The sequence below is a fragment of the Chrysemys picta genome, chromosome 10 (genome assembly GCF_011386835.1).
Source record: "Chrysemys picta bellii isolate R12L10 chromosome 10, ASM1138683v2, whole genome shotgun sequence".
Lineage (NCBI taxonomy): Eukaryota > Metazoa > Chordata > Testudines > Emydidae > Chrysemys > Chrysemys picta.
The window spans coordinates 1,539,285-1,563,622 of record NC_088800.1 but is presented as its reverse complement, the minus strand read 5'-3'; the positions used below and the strand labels follow the sequence as shown (position 1 = coordinate 1,563,622).

General features: G+C 40.2%; 1 protein-coding gene across 9 annotated transcripts in view; it reads right to left on the bottom strand.

The window, feature by feature from the left end:
- The window catches only part of BLM (BLM RecQ like helicase), a 31,377-nt gene extending 8,724 nt beyond the window's left edge, over nucleotides 1–22,653 (bottom strand). For 2 of the 9 annotated variants that reach the window (XM_065559110.1, XM_065559112.1), the window contains exons 1-16: nucleotides 22,424–22,582; nucleotides 20,548–20,646; nucleotides 18,968–19,698; nucleotides 16,518–16,716; nucleotides 15,952–16,067; nucleotides 14,525–14,657; nucleotides 10,840–11,612; nucleotides 9,042–9,251; nucleotides 8,017–8,135; nucleotides 6,220–6,333; nucleotides 5,150–5,248; nucleotides 4,897–5,045; nucleotides 3,337–3,443; nucleotides 2,732–2,892; nucleotides 1,387–1,582; nucleotides 688–878 (exon numbers count right to left, since the gene is read on the bottom strand). In XM_065559110.1, coding sequence (XP_065415182.1) covers nucleotides 688–878; nucleotides 1,387–1,582; nucleotides 2,732–2,892; nucleotides 3,337–3,443; nucleotides 4,897–5,045; nucleotides 5,150–5,248; nucleotides 6,220–6,333; nucleotides 8,017–8,135; nucleotides 9,042–9,251; nucleotides 10,840–11,612; nucleotides 14,525–14,657; nucleotides 15,952–16,067; nucleotides 16,518–16,716; nucleotides 18,968–19,698; nucleotides 20,548–20,646; nucleotides 22,424–22,527 — 3,501 coding nt within the window. In that variant the 5' untranslated portion in view covers nucleotides 22,528–22,582. Of the gene's footprint in view, nucleotides 1–687; nucleotides 879–1,386; nucleotides 1,583–2,731; nucleotides 2,893–3,336; nucleotides 3,444–4,896; nucleotides 5,046–5,149; nucleotides 5,249–6,219; nucleotides 6,334–8,016; nucleotides 8,136–9,041; nucleotides 9,252–10,839; nucleotides 11,613–14,524; nucleotides 14,658–15,951; nucleotides 16,068–16,517; nucleotides 16,717–18,967; nucleotides 19,699–20,547; nucleotides 20,647–21,542; nucleotides 21,658–21,680; nucleotides 21,819–21,915; nucleotides 21,937–22,423 lie in introns of those variants that run through there. The other 7 variants (XM_065559114.1, XM_065559117.1, XM_042856529.2 and 4 more) reach the window with 7 other exon arrangements.
- Between the last annotated feature and the right edge of the window lie 1,685 nt (nucleotides 22,654–24,338).

Sequence of the window (24,338 nt, the reverse complement as noted above, 5' to 3'; positions counted from 1 at the left end):
TCATTTTAAAATGTCATCTATTGAATTACTAGGAGCACCAGATATTTAAACCAAATAGTAGTAGATGCTTGATTGGCCTGCAAAGCTGGGGAAGCTGGAAAAAAAAGGTGGGTTTAAGATCCATCAACCCTTTTGTTTTACTCCTGGTGACACTAGCAACCTGCTGGTCAATAGATGTTGACCTGCAGAGACTGCAAACCCTCCCCTCCCCCCAAACTCCTTCCCAAGCCATTCCAAATTTGTATCCATTCTGATGTGGCAGCTTTGTGCTCCTCTGACAGCACAAAGCTGCCTCAGAGCCATCTTAGATGGCAGCTGGAGGATTCCACCTGTGGGGGAGAATTCCTAGCTGGCATAGCCAGCACAGTGAGTTCTGTGCCAACTTCTTCTGGAGCAGTAGGCATGGCTGGGAGAAAAGAGGTGTCGGAGAGTATCCTTAAACTTCACAGTCCTGAGCTTCCCCAACAGTTCCTGGAGTCCACATGCAGCTAGTGTAAATCTGTTCTAGGTTACACCTTGGGACCAACTCAAAACACTTGGTATCACAGGGCATGAAGGATCTCGCTCAGCATCTCTGTATCTGCCTTCTAGAATATATTAGCAAGTTTTCTGAAGGTTGATAAAAAAATTTAAAAAAAAATAAAAACACAATTGTAAGAGCTCAAATTTACAAATGTAATTTTTTACCTTCTTTCGACAACAGTTGTCACAAGTTACTTCTGGGTGTTCCTTACAAAAGGAAAGATTAAAACCAGTTTCCCCAAAGTAAGCCAAAAGCTGTATTCTCCGGCATTCATGTACGTTCTCACAGTAATGAACCATACTGTAAAGGTTGTCAAAGTGGGTTTTTCTTGTTTGACTGTTTCCATCTTTTTCCACTGAAATAAAAGGAATGCATTCATTGTATTCGTTACACAATGTACAAAAAGGCTAAAGTCATTACTGATCAAACAAATTACCTCAAGCACTTAGATAAAAGTAGTCAGATACCTAGGCAAAAAAATAAATACGTTTTAAGCCAGTCAAGACATCTCATTCCACTTTCAAGAATTTAAGAACATGGGGTAGAAAGAAAGCCACAGACATGGTCTCAGTATCTGTCCCAAAAGTAGAAGTTTGGAAATTCTGCAAAATGAATAAATTGGTTGGGTTTTTAAACTAAAACTAAGGTATAGGTAAAGAAAATGTTCAGAGAGGGGAACAATGAAAGCATGCTGGGGGGACCCTGCAACTACAGTGACCCAGTCCAGTGTTATATAGGGCATTCTGAAAATCTTTAAATAGCAAACGAATACGTAAATAGAACAGGACAAAAACTTAACATGCCTGAACTACTTATTTCCTGTTATAACATGTGATATATCAGAAATGGGAGCCTTTGCTTACTTTGTATTAGCCTTCTAAGCCTGGTTACATCACTATAACTGTAGAAAAGCAAACAGTGAGAAACTTCACCATCTCGTCCAGCTCTGCCAGATTCTTGATAATAACCTTCCATAGATTTAGGGAGAGATGCATGAATAACGTAGCGTACATCTGGTTTATCAATTCCCATGCCAAAAGCAATTGTTGCGCATATGACCTGGAATAAGAGCCATTAATTATTATACAATCATAAAGCTTTGCAAGGTATTCATACACCACTTTACACTATGAATGTATTGCGATCACTCATATGTAGAACCCTACCAAATTCACAGTCCATTTTAGTCTATTTCATGGTCATAGGATTTTAAAAATTGTAAATTTCATGATTTCAGCTATTTAAATCTGAAATTTCAGGGTGTGGTAATTGTAGGAGTCCTGACCCAAAAAAAAGGAGTTGCAGGGGGTCACAGTATGGTATTGCCACCCTTACTTCTGCACTGCTGCTGGTGGGACGCCGCCTTCAGAGCTGGGCACCCAGCCAGCAGCTGCCACTCTCCAGCTGCCCAGCTCCGAAGCCAACACAGAAGGGTGGCAATACCACAACTCCCCTAAAATAACCTTGCAACCTGCCCTGCAACTCCCTTTTGGGTCTGTACCCCCAATGCGAGAAACGCTGGTTCCACACACACACCCCGTGAAATCTGTTTTTTTATGTGCTTTTACTCTGTACTCTACAGATTTCACTGTCCATGACGCGTTTTTCATGGCCGTGAATTTGGTATGGCCCAACTAATATAATCCTGTATTGAATGCAAAATTAATTTTGGTGTACTCCCAAGAGAAGTAAGACATTCAGTCAAAACATTTATATTTACAAACATCATCTACTCTTCCAGAAAGAGTCTAGTGGTTAAAGCACAGAACTGAGAGGAGATCGGAGTTCTAGCTCCTGCTCTGCCATAAACTTGCTGTGTGACCTTGTGCAAAACACTCAATGACTTTGTGTCTTATTTTCTCCACCTGTGAAAGAGTGCCCTACCTCACAGCAGTACTACAAGGCCTCAAGTCCTTAACTTTTGTAAAATTCGTAAGTATAATATTTATTACTGTTGCTTATAAATATTCCATGTAAATGCGATGCTGACATTAGCATTTCCCCTACAGAAGGGCTAGCAACTGTTTTCTGAATCTCTATTCTGCACAATGATTTAATTCCATGTCTAGTCATGTAAGATTTTTATATTAACTTAAGTTTCATTTTTTATGTGCATCTTGCCCTAGTTTATGCTTTGTGTTTTTGAGAGAGTCCCACATTCTTCCTGTGGGATCTCTATTAACCTTCTCATTTGTTTTTCCCTTTTACCTGACACCCATCCTGATTAATCCATTTTCGTTGTACAAGATCTCTAACGGTGTCACTGAGGCCAGCATGATAGGCAAGTGCAGCAAGACCCTTTTCCTGTAGAATTTCAGCAGTTTTGTTACAGTCCTGCCGCGAGAGGCAGTAAATTATTCCAGAGTCATCTGTGAATATAAAGGGAAAATTTGTGCTGGAATGTAGGTTCTTCTGTTTCACAAGTATCAATAGCCTTCTCAGCTAACCCAGCTTTAATAAAATCCATTTTAAGAGTTTGCTAAAAAAAATAAACGTTTGCATGGCAAAGGCAATTTTCTTATTACCAAACATTTGTCAATTCCTGATTTAGATATTTTAATCTACAAGTCCCTTTTTCCTATTCATTCCCAACAGGAACTCCTACTTTAATGTGGCCCAATGATTAATCTTAAGTCTTGGCATCAAAGAACTAAATTACTTTGCCTCTAAAATTTTGTTCTTCTACATTTACCAGTACTCTCAAAAGGCATAGGAGAATAGAGTTTTAGGCACACACTACTGCCTTATACAAGAACTGTAATTCATTCAAATGTATATGAGCACATCCAGCTACAAGAAGATTCAGTACTCACGCGGATGATATTTTTTGATCCATTCCAAGCAGTCCAATGCCACCCTTTTTGGCTTTTTGGGCAATACATCATATTTCAAGTTATGCCTGTTAAAGCTCATAGTAAACCTAAAACATAATGTCCAAAGCACGTTAGCTTCATATACATAGTATATTTTTAAAAGAGGGGCTATGAGTCTTCAGAGTAAAAGGTCAAAGCAAATGACACTAGACTGTCTCACTGAGAACATAATTTTGAATCCAGAATATCAATGAGTGATCCTGGTATTGCAGAATTTTACACTATGTAGTAATCTCCACAGGATAGGAATTGTCTGGAAGGACTCCAAATTCAGATTAACTACTACTTCCTCCCCTAAAACTCTGAATAGGGAGTCTTTTTTCATTCTACCTGGCCCAGTTGGGATTGATTTTCCTCACTTTTTGGATCTGGGAACACTTCGGTAAATGCTAGTGTTGTTGCGTTCATCCTATGGCTGGGAAAGCAGAAGGCAGGCCTACTCTGCATTATATAAACCAGCAGGACAGACATGCTCAGAGACAGGACACATGCACTGCATGGTAAAAAGTGAAATTTACCTACCTTAATTTTTCCCTTTTAAATCCTGACATGCTTCTAATATGGGGATTGTTACATGCATTCTTCAGGGCATGAAGTACAGTAGATGACATTTCTTTTACATGTTCACAAAATTATGATAAGTCCATGTCAACCATAAAAAAGCCCAAATGTCCACATCAAATCTATCACTTGATTTTTTAAGATACCAAATCTTCCTGCACTATTTAAAGTGACACCTGAATTATCTATTTGTGAAGCCTGATGTACACTGGCAACAGGGTTTGTAATGGTTTCTAACTCCAAAACCTATCAAATGCATGCACTGAAGCATAGCTGTCCCACTTTCTTAATAAAAGACTATCACAGTTTCCAAGAGCAATAGAAATTTATCAGACCTGATGCTAAAGAACTATGGATCAGATTATTCACCCTGAGTAGCACCTTACTTCACAGGTAGTCCCTTTGAAGTCAATAGGTCTAAGGAGGACAAAATTACTTAGGTTTTGCTATTGCATGCAGTGCAAATGCAATACAGTCCAGATTTCATTTGATACCTTACTTGCACTGTTTGACACATTAAAAAATCCTTGCCATACTCAAGCTTTGGAATTTTCCCACTAAATGCTATAGATCATATTCTTTACCAGCTCTGCAAGGTTTTCATGACAATTTACCAATCCAAAAAATTACAATTTATCCTCCCATCCTTTCAATGATAAAGAAAATTTCATGAAACTTTACTGTGTGAAGAGTTGTTCTCAAGTGGGGAAAAGAAATTTGGGAAGTCTGCTCTTTATTTTTAACACTTTTTGTATTTAATGGATTTTAAATTCCATATATACAGTCATATTAAATTGGATACAAATATCTATATTTTTCATGTGACTGAGTATGGTTTAACACAAGTTTATTTCTTAAATTGAAAGTGAAAATTTTTCTGCCTAGATAATAAGTGCAAAAATTGACACAATTTTTTCGTAATACTTCCAAACAACTTACACCTGTGGTTTTAGCATCTCAAGTTGATTTAGAATATCCTTTTGTACTCTGGGATTAGCAGTAGCAGTAAGAGCCATCATAGGAACAGAGGGAAACATCTGGCGAAGCATGTTCAGCCGTTTATAGTCTTGACGAAAATCATGGCCCCACTAGTTTAAAAAATAAAATTAACCTTTTCACACTCTACTGAATAAAGTTTTCAATCTATTTTGAAATTGTGGGTATTTAACAATATAAGTCAATAAATATCTACCTGACTGACACAGTGTGCTTCATCAATAACGAAACGTGCCAATAGGTCTCTCTCATACAGATTTTTCAGGGCTGAAATCAGTCTGCCACTTGAACAAACCTAGGTAGACCCACCACAAGTGTTTTTAACAGAAAAACATTAAAACATAATCACCACCCTATTTAACTAAGAGATTATGAAACTAAAGGTTCTGTAGAGAGGGGAGGTTTTGGGGTTTTTTTAAACTGCATACAGAACCTTTAAAGCAGTCTTTAATGGTCATCATTCTAGACAGATTTTCATAAACAACTAGGAAACTGGTGTGGAACTAAAAATCCTTATTTTGTCATCCAGCCAAAATTCCTTTTTGACAAGCAGCATTAGGGAATCCCACAGGTTTCTGTGCCTGGCCATTTAAAGAGCCTATTTCTGACCAAATCAGATGAAAAATTTACTTGGGGGGAGGAAAGACTCATTAGCATGAGCTCTCCACCACTAAACAGCCCCCCCTCCCCAGAAGGCTTTCAAGGAATAATCAAAGAGACAGCATTTCATATTGACAACTCCTACAGTAGGAAATTAACGCAGCAGAATAGTTCCTTTGATATTGATCTGCAACCAATTACTTTGATTGGGTGAAAAACAATGATTGTTTTGCCCTTGTAATCTCTCTCAAAATAGCCATACAAATTTAGGCTGAAAATGAGAGTGCAGCTCCTAGATCCGTTATACTTATAACAGGTTACTCCATACCAGCCAGCTGGGAAGACAGACCGGTAATACACTCCAGAAAGGATTATTAACATGGCAGTCTTTCATTTCAAAATTTCACCACTTACTTGGTTGTGCTTTGTTTGGGCTGTTCTTTGGTTCATATTAGTTACAAACAGGCAGCATCTCCCAGAATTATCTAAAGATGTTGTTAGTTTATCCCTTTGTAAGAATTTTGTTGTTGTTTCCTGATAGATGTTTGTTGCATTTTTTTTTTAATTTAGCTATATTAAATATCATTCTTACAAAACATTTTTACTAATAAAAATCTTCATTTTGTTGCCTTGATGACACTTTTTGCTTTTAAGATAAATACAAACCTTCTCTGGAGTAACATAGAGAAGTTTTATTTGGGGGTCTTTTTTTGACAGCTGTATATAGATTTTTGAAGCCTCAGTATCAGTCCTATCACCAGTCAGATAAGTAGCAGAAATCTATGTGGTACAGAAGAAAAAAAGATATTTAGATTTCATCTAACATCCGTTTAACTTCAGAAATTTCTTCTTAATGTAGTGTTTAACCTACTTATAAATTAAAAGCACACCTGGTCTGTATTCATACATTTTGTCACTGAATACAGAATCTGAAAAAATATTGAAAATGCTAAATACATCCAAGATACAAAAGCCTTGTCAATTACAGGCATCACAGTGCTCTCTAGCAATCAGGCAAAAGACCAGGAATCAGAACTCCTCTGTTCTGCTCCGAACTCTATCAACGAAGCACTGTGTGACTTTGGGAGTCACCTACCTCCTCTGTGCTCCAGTATTCCCATCAATAAAATAGCTGTAATGATACTTGCTTACTTCACGGGCGTGTCATGAAGCTTATGAAATATTTGTAAAGTGATTTGAGATCTTACGTGAGAAGCACTATAGAGATGTTCTTAGAAGGCACAAAGTATTTTTAAATAAAATTAATATCTTCCCTAGTACCCACAAACATATAATAACGTGGTGCCAGAACAGATGACCATATTCCAAGGAAGGAAGTAATTTATACCCTAACAATTAACTTTTAACTTCAGTATAAACAGTAAATTGTAACAGATGAATTAGACTCTGCTATGAAAGAGACACAAACTTACTTTGAAAGTGTAATAGAATCAACATATAGGGCCAAATCCTGGCCCTCAGCTCTGCTCAGGTGGTGGAAAAAGACAGCTGGAGCTCCCCAGTTGGGAATTCCCCCAGTGTAGGGGAGTCCCCAGCAGTCACAGAGCAAGTATAGTTGGCTCTTACATCACCACCCTTGCAGCCCTCAGCATAGATGTGTTTGTTGGCAGCAAGGAGGTGTGGTGAGAGAGCATGGACAAAGCACACTGTGCTCCACATTCCCTGGATAGCAAGTGGTCACTTGGGGATCATAGCCAGCCAGAGTAACATAGAGCAGTTTAAGGGTTTAGGAGTGGGAAGCTGTAGCATGCTCCTGTTTGTACCTCACCCCCACCTCAGCTGCTCTCACGATTTTGTCCTTAAAATTTATTATCTATTCCTCAAAACAAAAACTATTCACTGTTCTAAAACAAAACCAAAACAAAAAACAAACAATAAAAACCCCACAGTTACAGTTGCTCAAAATGTCCACCAACATAACCAGTAAAAAAGCCACCAGGCAATTCCTAGTTAAGTCCTCAATCATCCTTTGCAATCTACTGCCATGATTATGCTTTCTCTAAGTGTCTTCCCTCCACGTGTGCCATTTTTCCAGCAATGCTGAACAGCCACAGCTGTCACTGAAGTTAACAGGCACTGCGGGTGCTTAGCTTCCCGGAAAATATCAGGTTGCTTTTGTGTGTGTGTCTAAACATGGCCTTTGGAGCCTGTATTTAGGCATTATGTTTGAGAGTTCAGCCCTAGCAATTATTGCGTGTGTGCATTCACAGAGTCAATGATAAAATTGCTGGTTACTTCTAATTAGTCTGATTTACAGTTAGCTGTTGTGACTCGTTTTCCCTTTCCTAGGTATTTGTACAACGTATGTATGCTTACTTGTTCTCTGTTCAAATATGCAACTCTTTCATATACAAAAATCAAATAAAAAGAGAATAAAATTCATCAGGAACAATTCAGATCTTTATCCCATTCCTTAAGTGCAAAGAAATTGTTCGAACTTACATCCAACGTCATTAGCTTCTCAACTTGATCTAATATCAATGACCTCAGTGGAGAAATTACAATAGTGACCCCAGAGGATAAACAGGCTGGTAGCTGGTAGCACAGACTTTTACCACCACCTATATAATATGCAAGACAAAATATATGATTATTTAAGATGGAAAAGATGGAATCAAATTTGTTAAGTTCATCTCAAAATGTAGGTGGTCAAATTACATTTCTACAAAATTGAAGGCCCACAGAAAAGTTTAAATTATGGATTTATTTGAATCAAAACTTTGTTTTTAAAAAACTATTCCCTGCAGTGATAATAATATTGCATTAGCGTATGTGAAACTGATAATAAAACCATTTTCATTGTCGAAGTGGAGAGAAATGCAGAAGTAAACAAAGCCTAAATAGTGAAAATTAAACTCCTTAGATTTAAGAATAAAATACATCTGTAATTTACGTGAGGATTTTTGTTTTATTAAATATAATTTTAACCTGATGTCGTCTGAAGTACTCTTATAAAAATGCCATGTTCTAGAGTTCAGTGTTCAAGTCTCATTTCACTGCAAAGTTCTTGTCCTCTTAAAACTTATTACCAGTGGGGATGCAAGTTATATCACTAGGTAATTTAAAAATTACATTACATATCTCAACTGTTCTGAAGTCTTTAAATGCAACTACTGTCAGATATTCTATAACCTACAATCTCATTAGCAGAGTTACCATGTGGAATATTACGGAAATCAGAGCTTTAGTCACCTTCCCTTTAAATACTAAAGACAAAGGCTAAATAAATTCCAGGGTTAGTGAGATATCATGAATCCTACAGCCAACAGATTCTGGCAGCATGGTAATGTGTTATCACTTCCCCAAATGTAGGGAATTTATTAAGCTTACCACAAATTCTGTTAGTCTTCCTATAGGAACTGAATTTGTGTTAATCTCTATAGCTTCTGATCTACTTATCAGAAGTTTGTGCAAGATCTCATACACCACTGACAGTTTCCAGTTGACTGATGTACATAGATACGTACCAGTGGGCATTAAGATAAAACAATCTTCACCCAGCAGAGCAGCATTGATGGCCTCCAGCTGATTTGTTCGAAAATGGTGCAGACCAAATTTTTTGTGAAATATCATCATCATGTCGTTAGAATGGGAAAACGTAAAGCCTCTGAAGCGTGCTAGTGCTGGATTTTCGGATGGTGATTTTTTCAGCAGTGGCTCTAGCAGAAAAGGAAAGCCTATTAAAATTAGCATTGTAATTGGTTACTAATAAAATAGTCAGATACAGAGAAATCTTACTATTACACTCCACACAGAACCAGACCCTGCAGAGGATCCAGGTGATAGAGCAAAGCAGCAGAATTAGAGTTTACTTTTAGACATTTTATGACCACGTACAAAAAAATGTTGATATGTGTTAGTTATGGAGAAACTGTAGCCCCAAATTGGGGGGGGGGAAGACACCTTTAATTCTTTTTGCAGCTGCTAAAGCAGCACAAATTAAGCCATTTTATTTAAATGGGGATGAGTGTGTAAGTTAGGGAACATTCTAAGTCATGCACAATTTAGCAAATTCTCATTATGCTTTTGTTTGCATTTATAAAACAATACAGATCATTTCAAAAGTGACTAATATACAAATCAAGATTCTCCTGTCAAAGAAGGACTGTGTAACCTAGTGACCCAAAAGTTCAGTTCGTTTCAAGGTGAAAAAGCACTGTATCAGTTGCCCATTATAGGAAATGCATAACCTTATTCTGTTAGACATCTTTTTCCAAATTGCTAACATTTGTGGTATTCATTTTTAAAAGGGCTGTTTTAAAAATCAGTAGAACAGGATTTAGTAAGTAGCTATGACAGCACAGAAGGATGCAAACTGCCAGATTAGGCAACAATGAATTTCTCTTTTTAGGTAAACATGGTCAAGGTTGGTTATGTTTTAAAATTATTCCCCCATGAGGAGGGTCCAATAATTTGGATGAGTTTAAAGAACATAGACAAAACCCTGTTTAATTTAAATTCTTCCTCATAAAAAACAGTGAGTCAACTTCTGTAGTACGCTCCAGCCCGCAGTGTTCTTGTAGCACAAAGGAACTTAAAAGAATGGAAGCAATCCTTGAGGAATGTTCACAACACAAGGGGGCTTGCCAGGTGGCACACAGCCGACAGAATGGCTCCATGACACCCCATATCTTTAAGCGTGGTGCCTCAGGAGAAGGTGTGGCCAGAACATACTAAGCTCCAGTTGGTATAACAGTCTGGAAAGGGCCCATTACATACAGGCTTGTGCAATTTAGCATATTAGCATAACTTCGAAGCTGCTCTAAATTATGCTGCGGACTAGGGTCAGAATTCAGGAGGCAAAAAGAAGGCTGAAAGCCATTATTGCACCTGCAAGAACATAGGGACAAAGAGTCTGACCTATATCCTACCAGAAGGATTAGATTTCTTTTAAGAAGTTATGTATATGCAATTATGCTCTCTTGCACAATACAACAAAGTGAATTCCAAGTCACCTCTGTAGTTCTAATGCTTGCAGGATTGTTACTATAATAAATACATTTGTTTCAACTTTTGCAAAGCTGAAGCTGCTAAAAGTCAGAAACCTGCCCAGCAAATACACATTGCTGAGAAGCGTGATTTGATTGGATGAAAGAGTATATTAACTAAAAATTGTGACTTTGCAATTAGTAATACCACCAGTAGAAATTTCCACAACAAAATATACTTACAGTCTATAGTTAATTACTTAAATTCACCCTTCACAATACTTTCTTAGCATATAATTTTTGCTATGATAAATTAATCAAAATTAGTATAATTTACCTGAGCAGCTCTTGGCTGACACCAAGACGTTTGGTTTTGAAACAACAGGATTAGATATAGGGCTAGTTTCCTTGACTGTCGAAAATGACTTCAATAATGATTTAGCAGATTGACCTTCCCTGATAGGTTGGTATAGTGGTGTAGATGTCTTTTCATCTGCTGAAACATACAGTGGGTTATCCCACCTCTCATCAAAATCATCATCAAGAACAAAATTATCAAGATCAAAGTCTATGTCCCTTGCTCCTAAATTGTCATCTCCTCCTACGTTATTAATACTAGTAGAACTTTTATTTTCAGCTTTCAAAGTAGTGCTTGTTATAGGCATTTCTGAAAAGAGGGAGCTTCCATCCTTTTCCATCCTTGTTTTTTCACACCAGCTACTGTTGAAAGAGGATATCTCAGAGTGAAAACTGAGTGATGTTTTTTCTTTGACATCCATCTTGGAAAAAGAAAGTCCTGCATTTTTTGTGATGTTGGTGTCCAGGGCAGCACAGTGTGAAAAATTTGATGTTCCTGAGGTATCTGTAGAGAAGGTGCTCATGTTAAGGTTTCCTTGACATTCAACGGCAACAGAAAGTTTAGAGGGAACTTTTGTAAATTTGAATGAGTTTCCTTCAGAGTTTAAGCTATATTTTTGACCTGACTGAACAGGAATGCTGTCATCCATAGAGGTAACGTGCCCAGGATGGGATTTCCAGTTTGAGGCAAAGACCATACCTAAATCACTTTTGTTTGCATTTGCATCAATACGAATAGCTAACAGATCTCTCCTGGAAAGAAAAACAAAACAAAACACAAGAATAGTAAGACATCATAAATTCTACAACACGCATAAATATTGTCCCTTATCTTCTACCACCACAGGAAAAAATAAGGCTTCATTAAAATATACAAATCAATCGAGTTAGTTTAAAACAGCAGTGTCAGAATTCTGGTATTTAAAAATTGTAGATCAGATGTTCCCAAACTATCCCTGACCCCTGTGGGAGAGCAATAAGGTTATCAAGGAGGCATGAAGACCTGAGGTGCCCAGGCTGAAGGGCTGGAGTCAGGAGGGGGCTTTTTCTGGCAGGGGAAGTAGACAGGGCTCTGTGCAGGTGGTTGCAGCTGCCAGGACCAGGCTCCCTGCCCACCTCGCTCCCCCATTGCTACAGCAGTAGCAGCCACCAACAAGCAGTTATGCTTTTCTGCTGGGGAGGTTGGCAGAGACTCTGCAAGCAGGGAACGGAAGGCTACACCCCAGGAGTACTGACCCCCCCCCAGACAAAGCCCACTCCTGACTCTTCAGTGCAGCTCCGGGGTACAGAGCCCTGTCACTTGGCCTGCCAGACAGATCCTGCGCAGGAAAAGCAGACAGGGTTGCAAACAAGGATGCCCCATCCAGCAGGGGGCCAGTACTCACATGGTGCATCTCTCCATTCTCCCCCGACCCCATGTCCCTTCAGTGCTGCACTGTTCACCTCCCCTGCACAAGTCGGGAGTGAGACAGGCAGGGAGCTGGGTCCGGCAGCCAAGACTGCCTGACTGCTACAGGGAACAGAAGCCCCCTCCTGACTCCAGCCTTTCAGCACCCCATCTGTCCCCCATGGTTACAGGGTACTTCTCCCCCATAACCCCATTGAAAAGAGGGGGTATGTGCATGGGACATGAATCTCTGAAGTGGGGCTTAGCAAAAAAAGTTTGGGAACCTTTTCACTGTAAACATCAAGCTAGGAAATTTCCTATTCTCCAACAGCCAAGGACAAAACAAAAAACGGTCCAAACAAATGAAGCAGCTTTGAAGAAGCTTTAAGTGCAGCTTTGTTTTGTTAAAGGGCCTAATAGGAGGCGTCCGTGTCCATATTTTGCTCTATGGATTTGCAAAACCAACTGTACAAAAAGAAGAGAGTGCAATGCTGGCTTCAAGAACCACCGCTTACCTCTCTCCAGATTCCTAGACAGTCAAGATTATTGGTCAGAGAGAGGATGAAATGAAAAGAAGTTCTTATTTGCACAACCTCTCCCACTTCTAGGTTACTCTGCAATTCTACATTGCTTGGCAGAGGGAAAAACAAAAAATCTGTCAAGTATCTTGCTGAATTAGACTAATGGGTTTGAAATTTGTACCAATGGCTGAACAGAGACAGGCGTTATTAAATCCAAACCAGGTAAGAGCAAATGTAACAGTAGCATTGGGGGAAAGTGGTAGTTAGGTATAACAAATATCATCTCTGGATTTTTAGAAATCACTTTTTCCAGATGTAAAAACTTATTCCTGCTTAAGACAGAATATGTTACTATCTTGTTTTTTCTGATTCTGTTTTGTTTCCTGACAGTATTAAGTTAAAGACCAAAAGCATTCCATTTGTATTTTTTTTTCTTACTGTAAATTATGTAGACAGCTTTTCTTGAGTCTCAAAATAGAAGACAGTTCTGTGAATATGCTTAATCATTCTGACACTGACCCAACAGAACCTTTATCAGATTGAGTTAGCTGACTAATTTAGGCCCCAATCCTGCAAATATATGTTTAATTTTACTTGTTTAACCCCCCTTGAAGTCAAGGAACTACAAATATGCTTAAAGTTAAACGTGCATAAGCGTTTGCTACACTTGCGCCCTGGAGATTCTGAGATTAAAGAGATAGTATTGAGATCTGAGTAGTTATCAGATATTTTAGGAAAAAGGAAAAACTTTTTATGGAAGAAAAACTGTTGATACTTTATAATTTTTTTTAACTTGTCTTTTGTTATGAATATTACTAAGAAATGATAAATAAAAAGAAAAAACTCACTTTCAATTAAAAAGTAAAATAATCAAATGTCTTAGGAAAAAGATTTAAATCCTTGGTTTTGCTACCAGTATGCCACTGAAGTAATGCTATAAACTGATAATCCTCGAACACAGTTGGAGGGGAAAATAGTTTTAATAATTTAGCGCTATGGGCCTCTATTTGAAGAAAATGAAAATAATATGCTTGAGCTATATTATTTTCCCTATCTATTTCTTAAAGACTTAAAAGATTGGGATTGTTTACTTTAGAAAGGAGAATAAGAAGGGATGTGATAAAAGTATATAAAATGAATGGTATAGAAAAGGTAGATTGGGAGCTTGTATTCTCCTGTCTCGTAACACAAGAAAAGAAATTGGGACCTTCAAACAAATAAAATGAATACTTTTCACACAATGCATAATTAGACTATAGAACCATTGCCACAACAAGATTAAAAACTGGATTAGACAATTATAGGAAAGACTAGTATATCCAGAGTCATAACTGTTAATCCTAACAACAATTTTGGCAGGAACATTAAATCTCATGCTTCAGGATTTAAGCCAAGCTCTAACTATTAGAAACCAGGGTGAGACTAATGCAGAAGGCAGATTATCCCATTTCTGCCTACCGCAGGGTTCTTCCTCTGAAGTGTCTGGTACTGGGCACTGTCAGAGAAAGGATAATGGACTATCTGGATCTCAAGTTTGATCCAGTCTGGCAGTTTCTGTTCTTACAGACCCCTGTTTATTCTATCCAAAAAAAGTTAACACTTCTACACCATTAAAAAGATCATTTCATCTACTCAGGAATATTAACTTGTTTAAAAATATTAGCTGCCACCTTACCCATCTGATAGACACACATACAGTAAAGATGCTGATGCACACAAAAATGTAGATGTACTAAAGACTCCTAATTAAAACACACCTGAGATTTCTCTGTTGAAGAAGGTCATTCCCACAAGACAAAGACTTAAGTTCATGTATTGGGATAGAATCCACTAGTTTACAGATGTCCTCCATCACACTGAAGAGATGCTGTTCCAAACTTAGGAATTCATCTGCAAAGCAATATAGTATATAGTTAATAAAAAGTTTTAATTATATGACGTCAATATTTTCCCCAAATGACATAGAAAAGAGTAATATGTATAAAAGTTTAAACTGCTTATTTGGTATATTTTAAAGTTATGTAATTATTAGCAATCAAAAGACTATTCCTAAGCATGCAACATTAAGTTTTAAGCTATATATACACACACACATACTCTTTTTTTTTGTTTGCCTCAGGCACTTGTACAACTGTATATTGTCATAGCTGGGCTTGACTATGTACAAAGTAGTTTATTACAAAACTTATAAACTTTACATGTTTTGTGTATCACGTAGTGTTCTCGTTGACAAACTAAATGCAAAAAATCTACCTTAATAAAATATTTAATTGCAGTTCTACTCTGGAAAGTGACCAAAAATCATTATAAGAGACTGATCTTGGGTCCTGACACTATGTTTAAATTGCCACTAGTTTTAAGATTCTGAAAGCCAAATTCTATCCTCAGTCATACCTGTGGAACTGTTTTTTAATGCAGTTGCACAGGTGGAATCCAGGGCACAATTTGGTCCTTAAGTTGAAAGTTGGCAAACAGTTTTGTTGATGATACACAAGAAAAAAAAATATGATCAAGCTCTGTCTCCCAGAGTCTGGCTTCCAGAATAGTACCGTTAACTAACCCACATTGCACATATGTTTTTAGTAATGTTGAATTTATAACTTCACATATAAAATGTGTAAAGTCTGGGAGAGTTTATATTACTCTGAGCCATAACTTGTTATATGCCTGGACTGTCTGTTTAAATTTGCAGTCTTAATGTTGCATTAATGGTAAAACCTTACCTTCAATCCAAGAATTGCAAATTTTTTTACAAATGTTAATTTAGCTCAACACTCCTTATAAAATTAGTTTCATCCCCATAGTAACACGGGGAAACAAGCATTAAAAATTAAGGGGAAAAATTTTCTAGAGAGATCACTTTGGGAACTCGGTTTGACACCTTGTGGGTGCTCATCACTTTGGAAAATCAGGACCAAGGTATCCCTGGCAGGGCACCCAGGAACTGATAACCAGAATCACTGGTCTCTTTTGAGGTTATGTGATGTGGCCAAGGTTATAGAGCAAGTCAATGGCAGAGTCAGAAACAGAACTCCACATCTCCTGCCTCTTAGTCCCGTGCTTGAACCACTAGCAAATGCCCACTCTGTAGCACAGTAGATGAAGAACATGAGAACAAAAGGAGTTGCACGCCATTCAAGAGACATTTAATGCATAGATATTTCAGCTGAAGTGTTTCTTATACCTGCATGCTCTATACCGGTTCCACTGGTAGGCTGCTTTGTGATGATTTTTCCAGGTTTTGACAGACTGTCATCAATCCTTAGTTTTCCATCTACAGCAGGTTCTTTGAAAATATTACTAATATTAAAACAAAAAGTCATTAAAACACATATCAATAAATCAAATTATTTTCATTAGAGGAGAAATTAATTTGCTTGCTTAGGATAACAGTTTTAAGCATTATGTATATTATTCAAAACTACTCAACTCTCTCAAGAACGAGTGAACCCCAAGTAAATAATTGAGTAAGTCCATCTTTCACCCAACCAATTCACAACTTGATGCTGGTTTGGTTAGGATGGAAATGGTTCTTCCTGTGAAGCTAACACCACTGCATTTCATGACATTCATTATTACCAATTGCTACACTGCCATTCATTCAAGAAACAAGGTCTCAGATCTATTCATTCACCCAGTCAATTCAACCAGTAACATTTTAACAAGTGGAGATTTTAGTACTAGCGTCCTTTTTTAACCCATTTAAACCATCCTGGTGATAAACATTTGCGGTAGTGAATTTTGTTTTACCTAATGTTTTTTATAGAAGATGAGGAAGAAAGCACTTCTTCCTCTGGAGAGGGTGGAATGAAGTCTAAGTAATCATCCTCCTCAATTCCAGTGTAATCGGGAGTCTCATCCCACCCGTTAGCCAGTTCCTTCGGCGACTGGCTATTCTTCTCACCCTCATTTAGCTTGTGTTTGCCATTATACTGTTTTTTACTGAGAGCTGAAACAGAAGAGAGATATTGGGCAAGATTATAACCTTTTCTTCGTTTTGGAAATAACCAAAGATGCAACTGAAAAAAAGAACAATGAAGCTTTACTACCTAGGATTCCATATATTTCAAATGGAGTTTATTATTTCTCAACTTTAATAACTGATTATATGGACTCTTTTCCCACAACAATGTTCTTTTACACAAAAAGCAAATCCCTCCAAAATAATTTTCAATAGGTGGCTTAAAAAATTAAGGCATTTCAAAAGACAAAAATGGTGTTTCTTCAAACACAACTTCTACAAAATACATCTTGCAGATTTTTCTTATTATAATACAAGTGTCTTCTCAAGAGTTGAAACTTCAAAGCATTACTGAGTAGTTACAGCTTCTATAGCTGAATGAAAACTAACCTTATAAACAGAAGCCATCTCCATAATATGGATTAGATATTATAGATTTGTACAGTTTATGTATTCTTCCCTCATTTGTAGTGTAAGGCAGCAGTTCCCAAACTGTGGGGGGCACAAAGACTATGCGAGCAGGGAGTGGAAAGCTGAACTACCCACCCTTCCCTGCCAGTCAGAGCCCCCTGCTGACCCCAACCCTTCAGCACAGTTCCAGGGCACAGAGTGCTGTCCTCTGCTGGAAAGAGCCTGTGCAGGGAAAGCTGATGGAGCTGTGCTCAAGGGCTGGTGTCAGCAGGGAACTCTGTTCGGCAGGGGGCTGTCCGCTCCCCTCCTGACAGGCAAGGAACTGGGTCCAGGCAGCCGAGACCAAATGACCACTGCAGGGAGCAGGCGGTTTCCTCAACTGCCATATGGTGAGTTTCTCCCCCCGTCACTCCTCCAGCAGGTTCTGGGCACCCCTCTCCCCTTAGAAAAAGGGTGTGCGCACATGGGACATGAATCTCCAAACGGGGGCTCAGCAAAAAAAAAGTTTGGGAATCTCCGGTACAAGGAAGATGTTTCAGCTTTAAGGGCCAATCTATACACTTTTTTTTGCACTGCTATAACTATTTCTTGTTAGTTGTGCAATTTTTTTTAAATGAGAGAGTCATACCAATACAACCCTTAGTGCAGACACAGTTATACTGGTATAAAGATACCATATACTGGTAAAGCCTATTTCCCTTCTTGTATGAGAATACTTATACCAGTATAAAGCATCTTTATCCTGATATAACTGCATCCATGCTTGCAGGGGGAGAGGGGGCGGCGAGGGGGGAGGTGTACCATTTTAAAGCAACACAATGTGTGTTTAGACAAGACCTACTGTAATTCTTTGCCCTCCCTATTGTGAGAATTAAATGAGGTATCTTTAGCAAAATATGGATTCTTCAGAAATGTGAGAAATCACATCCTGACTGCTGAGGTGATGTTCGTTATTCACTGTGTCATCAAGATATTACAGTCCAAGGATAAAGTACATATTCCTTTCCCTAAGGAAAATGAAGGATAAGAATCTACCCTATGTAATAATCAAGAAACATTAAACACAAAGAGACTAAAGCAAACAATGAGCAGCTAAGCAGGAAACAGCTCAAAGTTAACGGATAGCAAACTCCCCATTTCATGCACTTTTTAAATGTAACGGATTAAAATGCTGTGATACAGATTAATTTCTATTACTCAATATTTCTCATAATTGCACTGAACTATAAATGGAAACTGAAAGCACTTGGAATGAACTAAAACTGGTGGTCTAATTTCACTGCAGCGTCTGCAAGTGCCTCTTTTTTCTGAATGCTACTCCAGGAGATCTTCCTTCTCCAACAGTACATTGTAGGGTTTACTGTTTTTTCCCCAGGAGTGAAAGTCCATTGTCAAACAGTTGACACTTTCTACAACAAAATCCATAAGCTACACACACAGACCCTGATTTTCAGCTCCCTGATTTGACTTTAGTTAGAGTGTGAGGGCTAGGCACTTCTGAGAATCAGACCCTTAGTGTGTAGACCTGAAAATAGTCCTCTAAGTTTACTATCAAAGGGGTAGCCGTGTTTGCTGCTTTTACAGATCCAGACTAAGAGTCCTGTGGCACCTTATAGACTAACAGACGTATAGGAGCATGAGCTTTCGTGGGTGAATACCCACTTCTTCAGATGCATCCGAAGAAGTGAGTATTCACCCATGAAAGCTCATGCTCCTATATGTCTGTTAGTCTATAAGGTGCCACAGGACTCTTTGTTAAGTTTACTATGACATTAGGCCAATTTTATCTGAAATGTTACATATAAAATACATTAAAAGAATGCATTACCTGTATGAATTTCTTCTTTTTTGTCACTCAGAATAGTTTCTGTAGACAACTTCTTCTCTTGAAGATCTTCACCTAAAAGTCTTTTACAATCATTGGAATCTGAAACATCAAGACAAATCAAAGATCTGTTTGATGGAACTGGCTGTTTGTCATTCAGTGATTTTTCATCCTTCTCAGAAGGACAACGTTTTGACAATCGTTGCTCACTGTTCACAGTCCTGGATGCCTTAGATAATCTAACTGTACAGGAATTGGATATTTGAAGAGTCTTGCTGGGTTTTACAATTGGATTTTTGGGGGATAAAACCAATGGTTTTGAGTTATTTCCAGATATATCAAAGTCATCTATGTCATCCCAGTCATCTTCTATAGTAATAATACAGTCATCTGAACAGTTGTGGTCTATTTTCTGGGAAGCAGAATCACCTGGTTTCTTGCTTACATTCTCTTCCTTTCTAGGAGGTAAATCATTTGAAATTTGCTGGGTACATTCAAAAGAATTTAATGATACCCAGTTTGGACGAAGTTGTTGTATTCCGTGCTGTTTGGATGTCTTCTCAAAGAGGTCATTGATTTTTATCTGCTTATCCTTTGATGTGGGAAAAGATGCAACAGATTTAGTCTGGGAAGTATTAACGTCCTTGTCCTTCAATGCAGAGCTCTTTGTTACACTAAAACAGTTTATGGATACAGCATTACCTGGAGCACTTTTCTTTTTGAAAGTGAAACCTCTGCAAAATAAAATGTATTTTTTCAGAGTTTTTAACAACGTAAAATTTACTTATTTTTGGAAAAACAGAAATAAAGCTACATTTCTAACATCAAAAATCACTTCACACAGATCAAATATCAAAAGTGTGCATTTAACATAACTGAGAAGCTATTGGTAATGTAGAATGTTAGTATTTTTTCTGAATTCTATATTTCAGTCACACACATAGGCATTCTGGCTTTTAATGGATTACAGTATTTATTTTATGTAGCTAAAGCACTCTGAATGCCATAGATTATGATTTATGTCCATAATTATGTATCTTAAGTCATTTTAACCAAGTGTTCCAAGGTGCCGCGCACACAAGGCTCCCTCCGACTAGAATGGAAGTTGTGGGTGCTCACAGAACCTCTGAAAATCAGGCCATTTGGCCTTAAGTAGCATGACTTTTGCTTTGAACATCACTCAGATGTTAAGAAGTTTACTTCAACAACGTATTTCATACTTTGATATTCAGTAGCATAAAGCAGCATGTCACCAGAAGTAGTGGTCTGAATTCCATGCAGTTAGTAAGAAAATTATATTTTTGTTTGATTATAGTGAGTGCAGTTTCTCCAGGCCAATTAAACAAGAAGCCTATCTTGGCCACTCTATGGAAGCCCACACAATCCATTCTACTTAGAGACACAAAAGAATTTTTTTTAAAAATCCAGACGCAGGCCCTCTGTTTAATTTTCTGCATCAACTTTCAGCAGAGAAATTGTAAAGAAAAAAAAAAAGACCAGAACCCAAACTGACAAATGTTGACAACCATGGTACTTTTCTTTGTTACTTTTGATGTTGAGCAGCAAGCGAGACTGATACTTACGCTGATTTGTGTTTTGGAAGAGCTAGTTTATTGTGAGTTCCTTTTGCTGAATGAAGCTCTAGCTGCTTCTGGAGGTTGTTCTGTGGAAGATCAGCCATGCTATACAAAAAAAAAAAAAAAAAAGATGATTTGAGGTATTACATTAAAAATATCACTGGCTACACAAACTCTCCTATGGGTTTTTGAAATTTTGCCACCTGCAGGTTATTTTTGTGGAAGAGTGATATACTGGGCATTGATGATTACAAGTGTAAATATGGACAGTAAGGATGCTAAAAATCTTTGACAGATTATATACATTGCCTCCCTACTAAGACCACAAAATTCATCCTATCATCATCATAACAGGAAAGGTTAAAAGCGTTAAAGTGAGTGAGAAAGCTCTCGCGCGCGCTCTCTCTCTCTCTCTAAAAAAAAATCAGATGGCATGCATAAGAACTAGTAGCAATTTTTACTATATTGTTAAATTCAACAAAGAAAGAAATTAAATCCTTTCTTGAAAGTTTCTTAAAATTGGGTACTAAAGACCAGTTAAGCCTAATCTCAATATTGGAAAGGATTCTTGTCAGTGATCATTTTCATAATAAGACTATATAAGAGACATACACAGTAGGCTAATTTAAAAGTAAGCAGAGCGCCGTGAACAAAAGGACATTTAAATTTGTTAAATTGTAAAGTGCTACAGAATCTTTCATAATAAAAGGTAGATGTAAGCACATTTCTGATTCAAGACATTACTAGTGAGTGACCAATAAAGCAAAGTTATCGTTATGCCAAGCTGAAATGGTTTGGACATTTATCTGTAAAACTATCAATCACTATAGGGTGTTAGAGAAGCTTTAGGTTATCCAGGCTTTTTATTTTATTTAAAGATATGTGGATTTTTAACCTCACTTGGAAAGGCATAAGCAGAAGGACCCATTTAATGCCCCCTCTCTCCCCGAGACCAGCTTCTCTATTCGGGTACTGTAGCACCTATGTGGAAATGTCATCACCTCCAATTGGCTCAAGTAATGGTGCAGCTTCAGACTGAGAACATGAACTAACATGAGCTAGGTTAAAAAACGGAAACCCTTAACAGTCAGGCTTAAGCCATTATTGGTAGTGGCTGAATCAAGAGGGTACCAGAATACCAAAGTGCAACTGTCATCACACCAGAACACTGGCACTGAACCAAGAGGCACTGGAAGATGCTGAAAACAGCCTGTATCACAATAGCTCTCAGAGCGATGGTTCTGCAGCCGGTGCTAGTGGGAGAGCAAGTTCTGCGATTCCCCCAAACTCAGGCGGATGCACCGAAAATCCCTGTGCTGTTTGAGGACTGGTCGACCTTAAAAGACTGTCAACAGTTTGACCGGGATCACGAACCGCGCTGGATAACGAAGAGTTTGGTCGGTTTGACGGGCTGCAGCGAGCCGGGCCAATCTCCCTGTGCGGGGCGGCAGCGCAGCGCCCCTGCACCCCGAGTTTGCTCGGCTGCGCTAAGGCGCTGGTCCGGGGGGCTGTGCACCGGCCACCTGCCGCCGCGCTTCGCCCCGCGGATCGCTCGGCCTCGCGACCCCGGGAGCCATTCTGGGACGTGCCGGGGCTCCGGGGGCCGCTGTTGCGACTCGGCCGGAGACTTGTGGCCTCGCCCCTGGGAGCGGCCGGACACGTGGCCGGGACACTTTCCCGCCCATCCGGTGTCTCTGGGGTGGGGTTGGTGGGAGCGCCTTCCCCGCGGGACGGGCGGGCAGCGCCCAGGGGCGGGGGGGCTCGCGGCGCCTGCCCTCAGGAGGGCTCCCGAGAGACGTGCCTGGGGCCGCTGCCTTGTGCCCCCGCCCCACAGCCCGTGCCCGTGTTAGCGCCGGGCCCTGCCCCGGCCCCGGCCCCTCACCTGCCCCAGCCCCGCGGCCCGGGCCGGCCCCTGCTGGGCCCCCGCGCGCCCCGCTCCCTCCGTATTTGGCGCCAACCCGCCTCTGCGGAGTGCGGCTTCCCCATTGGCTGCAGGGCTCGGGGGGAAGTGACGACAGAACATTTCCGTCCCCTCCCCCGGGGCCGGCGGCGGGCCGCGGCCAGCCCCGCTTTAGGGCTGTGCGGGGTCAGTCCAGGCCGGGCGGGCGTTCTGGGTGATTCCATTCCCGGGCGGGGGGAGCCTAAGTTTGGGGCCGTTCCATTCTGTAGTGGAGGGGTGGGGTTAACTAATTTCAAGACTGGGACTGTCAGTTCTAGCGCCGACTTCAGGGCGAATTTATTCTGCAACCGGCGGCGGCGTGTTCCAGGATCACTCCATTCTGCAGCTGGGGGGAGGGTCAGGATCACTCTATTCTGCTGCTAGCAGGGGGGAATCAGGATCAGGATCACTCCATTCTGCAGCTGGCGGGGGGGTTCTGGATCACTCCATTCTGCAGCTGGGGAGGATCAGGATCACTCCATTCTGCAGCTGGCAGGGGGTTCTGGATCACTCCATTCTGGGTGGCTGTTTGGTGGCTATTCCATATTCCCCACCCTGACGCCCCACGGAGCGGGGCCGGGCGGTTTGATGTTGGGGCGTCAGGGGGTGAATGGGGCTCAGCCTCGATCGGCAGGGCCTGCTCAGAGGGCAGTGCTGAGCCCATTGCACGGCGCTGCTCCTGGGCCGGTTACGAGCAGGGTCATGACCTAGGCCGGCGCTCTGCTGACTCGTTATTCGTGGGGAGGATAACGAGCGCCCTGGGAATCAGGGTGTCACTTAGCCTGGGCTGCGATACAGTTGAGAGTCCCCAGCCCCCCTCCCTTCAGCTTAACAGGAAACCGCCATCCACTAGCCCCCGCACCTGCAGCCTTTGTCCTGCCCCCAGTCGGACACCATCCTGGCCATGCACAGGGGAGGGATAGCTCAGTGGTTGAGCATTGGCCTGCTAAACCCAGGGTTGTGAGTTCAATCCTTGAGGGGGCCACTTAGGGATCTGGGGCAAAATCAGTACTTGGTCCTGCTAGTGAAGGCAGGGGGCTGGACTCAATGACCTTTCAAGGTCCCTTCCAGCTCTATGAGATGGGATATCTCCATATATTATATATGCACGACCCCTGTGCACCCATTCCCTGCATGGCACTCAGCACCCTACTCTCCCCCAGCTGGTGCGTGGTGAAGCCTTGCCTTGGAGAGCTCTGAGTTGGCTCTGGAGTACACCAGAAGCTGTGCAGACTCAAAAGACAGGGCGTGCAGAGGTAATATAAAGCCACTTTTGTGACACCCTCAATCTCTGGCCCGAGTGCAGGAACGGAGGAACTGAGCAGTAGGTTTAGGGATATAGGGCTCGTCGGTCGGTCCAGTGTCCCTCTAGTCCAGTGTCCTGCCTCTTGACAGTGCCCAGCACAAGCTGCTTCAGAGAAAGGTGCAATAACCTCTTAGTGGACAATCTTGGAATAACCTTCCAGAGAGGAAGTTTCTCTCTAGCCCTGAGCAGTTAGGCAATTTCAAACAAACAAGGACAATTCAGAAAATCAGCCAAAATCTTTTGGAATTTGTTAATTCTCTTCACGCAGGAAGCCTGCTATACAAATACAAAGGCATGATAGCCAGTACAATGGGAAATGTCAGGTAAATTCTATACACAACTCAGGTATATATATTCTCTGAAAAGTGGGGTTCTCATCAGGTAACTACTCTACTGTACTATGTAATTTCCATACCTTGGGTCAAGCTCTGCCTTTTAATGTGCACATGTGGCTCCCTGGACATATAGATTTTGCACTAATGCACGATTGGACAAATTTGATTTATGTACAAAACTGATTATTCATCAGAGGCTCAGAATCTCTGCTTTGCA